The sequence below is a fragment of the Sorex fumeus genome, unplaced genomic scaffold, assembly GCF_029834395.1.
Source record: "Sorex fumeus unplaced genomic scaffold, SorFum_2.1 ptg000007l, whole genome shotgun sequence".
In the NCBI taxonomy this organism is placed as follows: domain Eukaryota; kingdom Metazoa; phylum Chordata; class Mammalia; order Eulipotyphla; family Soricidae; genus Sorex; species Sorex fumeus.
Window position 1 is genome coordinate 5,745,698 of NW_026606064.1, and position 6,000 is coordinate 5,751,697.

The 6,000-nt window shown below is 33.6% G+C and overlaps 1 protein-coding gene across 1 annotated transcript; it reads right to left on the minus strand.

Annotated features, from left to right (window-relative positions):
• Positions 1–1,859: 1,859 nt before the first annotated feature.
• On the minus strand, positions 1,860–2,789 carry LOC130044787 (olfactory receptor 4P4-like). Its single transcript, XM_056137420.1, has one exon. The coding sequence runs from the start codon at positions 2,787–2,789 to the stop codon at positions 1,860–1,862; it is 930 nt and encodes a 309-aa protein (XP_055993395.1).
• Between the last annotated feature and the right edge of the window lie 3,211 nt (positions 2,790–6,000).

Sequence of the window (6,000 nt, forward strand, 5' to 3'; positions counted from 1 at the left end):
AATATGGGATAATAATGTATGCAGTCAAACAAAAAAGAACATATTTAAATTATATTAATTAACTACGTCTTCATTTTATTGCTGACATAAGTATACAAATAACAAAGCCATTATCCCCTTTAGTTTTATGACAGTGGCATATTGAAATAATTACACAAGAAGAAGCACAAACATTGAGATGACTGAAATAAGGTCATACTGTTGAATCAAAATTAGAAGTCGGGGAAGGATTAGAAATACTGATTTTGTCAGTGGATCTGCAGAGGATGTTGAGATGGGAGCAAATGGGAGGTAGCAGGTAATCTAATTAAATCAGTCTTTTTATATTTCAATGAAGAGGTCTCAGCCAAAATAAATAATGGGATGACTTGGGTGGAAAATGGGGTATCATATAAAGAAGACCCTAGTTAAGCAACTACCTCTTTTACCCCATTTGCATAATCGATGGAAGGCAGTCTTTCTTTGCCCTTTATCTATGCTCTGAAAGAAAATAAGTGAGGCAGTTCTCTCCCATACCCAAATGGATGTGGATGAAGCCTAATCATAGATGAGAGGACAGAGAGTCGCTGGGTCATAGGCCGCAAGGGGAGGCTACGCAGTACCAGTGACTGACTGCAGAACACCAGTGACAGAGCATCTAGAGAGGATAATGGACTAAGAAGGATGATGTAAATGGGAAGTGTGTAACCAGCATGAAACCAGTGTGAGACCTGAACATAAACCTCAGTGATCCAAAACTATCCTCTTAATGTTGTCAAATTAATAATTATAACTTTATAACATCTGGAGTATGGTAAGCAGAGTTGTCATGTTCTACGCAAGAACCTACTCAGGCATAAATGCACTTAAGCAGTGATATTTTCATGTGGATCATAAAACACAAGAAAGAATTTTCAGTATGTATTAGGAATGTTTATGACCCAGTTTAGCAAGATGAAAGGATGCAGGCAGTGACAGAAGTAAAAAGAAGAAAAAGAGAATTAATACCTAATATGAGGAGCTTGTTATCATGTGCCAGCCTAAAATTTTACATCTATGAGCTAAAGTATTGTGTGGCACATATGTATTATGTATAATATTACTCATTTTGTAGATTTTGGAAAATGCAAGTGCACATTGTTAAAAAAAATATATCCACACTAATAAAAACATAGAGTCACTTATTACCTAAAAATTACTGAGTCAAAAATTTACACTGTAACACAATATTTTTATTTAAAGAGCAAATTGTAAGATTAGCATATTCAAGTTGGACCAATTAGAGGACATATCTGGTAAATTAAGGAAGAGATCAAATTTTATTTAAAGGAAAATAGGCTTCCACAATTTTTTTTTGGAGAGAAGAGTGTTATAATCAGAGAACTAGTCTTGAAGGGTTTATCTGCAATCATCAAATTTCAGATGTCACCTGGAACTAGATCAATTCTTAAAAGTATGTATGTCAGGGGAGGCGGAGAGAGGTTGGGGGAATGGGTAGGGTAGTAGGAGGAAAACTGGGAACAATGATGGTGGGAAATGTACAAAGGTGAAGGGATGGGTATTGGAACATTGTATGACTGAGACTCAAAAACGACCAACTCTGTAAGTCTATCTCACAGTGATTCAATTTACAAAATATAAGAAATAAAGAAATAAAACTGCATTTCTCATCCAGTTATTCTAAGCACCACACACACAAAAGAAATAAAGTGAACTTTAAAACTCTTTAAGTTCGCGCAGGGCAATCTGAATCAATGTCACTTTCTTCTTAGTTCATCTAACACATGGTCATTGGCTCCAGTCCCCCAAGGAAAATTACAGATTTTACTCTAACATCTGAAAGGATACATAGAACCCACGAATGAAAGTGTTTATCTTATTCACTTTAATTCAGTGTGTGTTATCTTCGACCAGACCTTCTGAATGGCGACTTTCATCTCCACATTTCTCAGGGTGTAGATGAGAGGATTCAGCATAGGGGAGATCACTGTGTAAAACACGGAGATTTCTTTATCCATGTTCTCCCCGCCTGCAGGTAGAACATACACATAGATACAAGGGACAAAGAAGAGAACTACCACCATTACATGGGAACTGCAGGTTGAGAGAGCTTTGCGGCGCCCTGCCGAGGAGTGGTTCCTTAAATGATATAATATGACTATGTAAGAAGCAACGAGGACAAGAAAAACAACAATCGACACTATCCCCGAGTTTGCAATCATTAAGATGTTAATAACGCGAATATCTCTGCACACCAGTTTCAAAAGAGGTTTCACATCACAAAGGTAGTGGTCTATGTGATTCGGACCACAGAAAGGTAAACTGAGTAATGTCAACAGGAGAGCAACCGAGTGCCAGAAACCCAAAACCCAGGCCATAAAGATCAACAGGTTACACCGCTGCCTGTTCATAATGACCATGTAGTGCAAGGGTTTGACAATAGCCGCATAACGGTCAAAAGCCATGGACACCAAGATGAATACCTCAACCCCAGCCAGCAAGTGGAGAGTGAAGAGCTGGGTCATACAGCCACCATAGGAAATGTTTTTCCTCGTGGCAGCTAAGTCCCTGATTAGCCTGGGGACCACACTGGAAGTGTAGCTGAGATCCATGAGGGAGAGGTGGCAGAGAAAATAATACATTGGTTGTTGGATTAGGTGACTGCAAATGATTGTCAGTAAGACAATGATGTTTCCCAGCAAGACAGCCAGGTAACACAGCAGGAAGAAGAAAAAGAACAGGAGCTCAATTTGCTTGTTTTCCCACAGTCCAATAAAAATAAATTCCGTGACATTGGTCGTGTTTTCCATAAGATACAGGTGAGTTGGAAGACAGCAAAAATTCAGTTCATCTGAAATTATATAGAAAGCAATCCATGTTCAAGAGCAAATCTTAAGTTTTAGAATATTAGCACAACAAAAAAGTATGGATCATGTAGGATTTATGTTTTACAAACCTGTTTTACTGAAGATCACATTATTACAAACCTATTTTATTTTAGAGTAAAGAAGTTGTTATGTAACAAATGGTATTTTAATGGGAACGTGCTTTTTGTATGTAATTTTTGAAAGTTTTACCTGCATTCAACACATAAAATCTTGTAGGAGTTCTAGTACTCATTTTATATTTCATAGATATATACAAATCAAATATAGTGTAATAATAATTACATTATCAAGTATTAAGCTAAATATATATCTGTATCTGATTGCATTCCCGATGTTTTTCACTGTTATTTCTAAGAGACTTTTCTTTGTGTCTTTTCTCTAAAAGATACCATGTTTTACAATGTTCTACCATTTCATTATCTGAATAATATCCTGCACAACATATCCCTCTTATGAATATGAGAACTTCAATGAAGTTTGAAATCGCATAGATATATTATAAATGTGCAGTGGAACTAAATATTGAATCAAAGAAAAAGCAAAAGCAAGGCTCCAAATCAAGGCACGGAAATGTTTTAATGAGTTCATATTATTTTAAGCAACTTTCCTTTTGGTTATCATTAAGTCCTTCATTCTTTCCATTTCCTTCTTTTGTTAAGCTACTTGGGGGGGACATTGATGTCAGGGATCAAACCCTGGCTCAGACCTATGAGTCCCTGATCAATTTTTGTAGCCAGGTAAGTGTAATTAGTAATAGAGATCTACTTGCCTATTCTATGACCAAGTCAATTTATGAAAAATGTATACATCATGATATTTACTGTAGAAAGGACTATGATTTTACCTTATCAAATTCACATTCTCAAAAATTTTTGCAGAGAAATTGTTCTATGAAATAGATGCTAACATTTTTAGTAATACATGGTTTTACCTGTGGATTATATGTTCTGAGCATGATAATGAAGAATGAATAACCTATTAGGCACACATAAACTATATAAATGATAAAATGTGTGTTGCAATGTCTGTTGAGGGTTCAAAATAGATTGCAAAAAAATAGTTTTAATATGCATTGGTATTATCAAATTGCAATCATATTTATGTGAAATAGGATCAGTCAATAGGAGAAAAAGATTCTAATGAGAATAATTTTTGTTTAAATAGTATAGAAACATAATTTCTAAAGTGCTAGAAAACTAAAATATACAAATTCTTGGTTTAAAATATTTCTGGAATATTGTGCAAGTCTTAGAATCTTAAACATTAGTATAGTGCTATTCTAACTATAATGAATGAACCAAAGGTAAAAACTTTCAAGTCAGTAACTATAGAATCTTGTGAATTCTACATGCAAAAAATATCAAAAAGCCTCATGAAGAAATATCTCCTGCCCATCTTATTCATAAATCATTTTTTCTTCCTTTGGCTTAATTTTTAAAGAAAAACATAATAACTGTGCCTGACTCCTCTCTTTTACTTCTCTCTTCTCTCTCTCTTGCTCTCTCTCTTGTGCTCTCTTGCTCTCTCTCAGTCTCTCTCTCTCTCTCTCTTGTTCTCTCTCTTGCTCTCTCTCTCCGTGTGTGTGTCACATATACAACACTCATATAATCTCAGAAATATACATTTAGGGAAAAATTTTAATTACTAAATTTGAGTCAATATTTTTACATACCTTTATGATAGATTTTCTCTTGAGAATATCTTCCTTAAACTTTAAGCTCTAAGGAAAAAAATTAGAATTGTTTGGACAGACATAAGAAACTACATTTTTCATAGACATTTAAACAGACTAAGAACATGAGATAGAATAAAAACATAGTACAAAAACTTCAAGGCCCATTGATATGGTTTTTGTTTTTTGAATCATGTTTAGAGTGCAATGTTAAGATAACACACTAAATAATTATATATTCCAGTCATTTACTAAAAACTTTTCAGTATCAGCCAGTTAATCTTTAATATTGCCTGAATAAGTAGATATTATTTATTACTGTTCTAGTTCTGCAAGTTAGAAACTGTCACTGGAAATTTTGCAAGTCTAACATTAAGTTTGTATATAATTTATTTTGTATAATTTGGGAACTTTAGACTTATCTCACTATATTAAATGACTTTTCACATAATGCCAGATTTGGCTTAGAACTATTACTGTATCTTCTAATTACCATCCATCATATTTTTCAAAAATATTTTTTGGAAAATTGGCATAAGGAAAATTATTAAGCATAATTTAAACAAGATTTTACTTCACCAACATCATTTGTTTCTATATATGTGTTTTTAATAATCTCAAACATGTCCTAACCCCCTCCACATATAGCACAGAGCTCACTGTAGAATTTTACATTTCTTAAAAATGCTAAGTCCAAACTCCACACTGGTTTCTTTCTTATGTTTTCCTGCATCTGTACATCTGAACAGCAAATCGATGGAGAGAGTCTTTGATACTCTGATGGATTTTACACCTATAAGAAGCTTTTAGGTATAAGTCAGTGGCAATAACTTGAATAGAAAGACCCAGGTCACAGAGGGAACAACTCCCACAGGAAAGTTATGGCAGCAGTGTGTATACAGTTATAATTATAGAAATAAAACTAATATTCTTCCAAAGATCACTTATACTAGTTTGATACTTTCTTATTATATAATGTGTCTCTTGAGAATTATCAACCGAGTTATTCAATACTTCTTAATAACAGAAATGCTATTTGTTGTTTATTTGTCTAACACTCACTTCTAAAATAATTTCTTCTACAAATAAAATTGTTGAAGTTTATCAGTCTACATATTATATACTTAATGTATGGTGAACATTTAGACTATCATTATCTATTTTGTGTTATAACATCTTGCTTGGTATAATGGTACTGATTTAAATTTGAACATGCCACATAAATAATAATACTGATATATTTTTCTTTTCTGTGTTTTTCTTTTTTGTCTAATTTTTCCTTCAGAAAGAGGAGAGGAGAGTCAATGGAAACTAAACTGAACCTAATAAATTGTGACATTTAGTTCATAGCACATGATCCTCATGACCCCATAAAAATTTCCTTTAAAGTTTTATTTTTAAATTTGGTTTTATAGTGCAGAAGACCAAACGCGTTTCTCATACATGCAAAATGTGCACCTG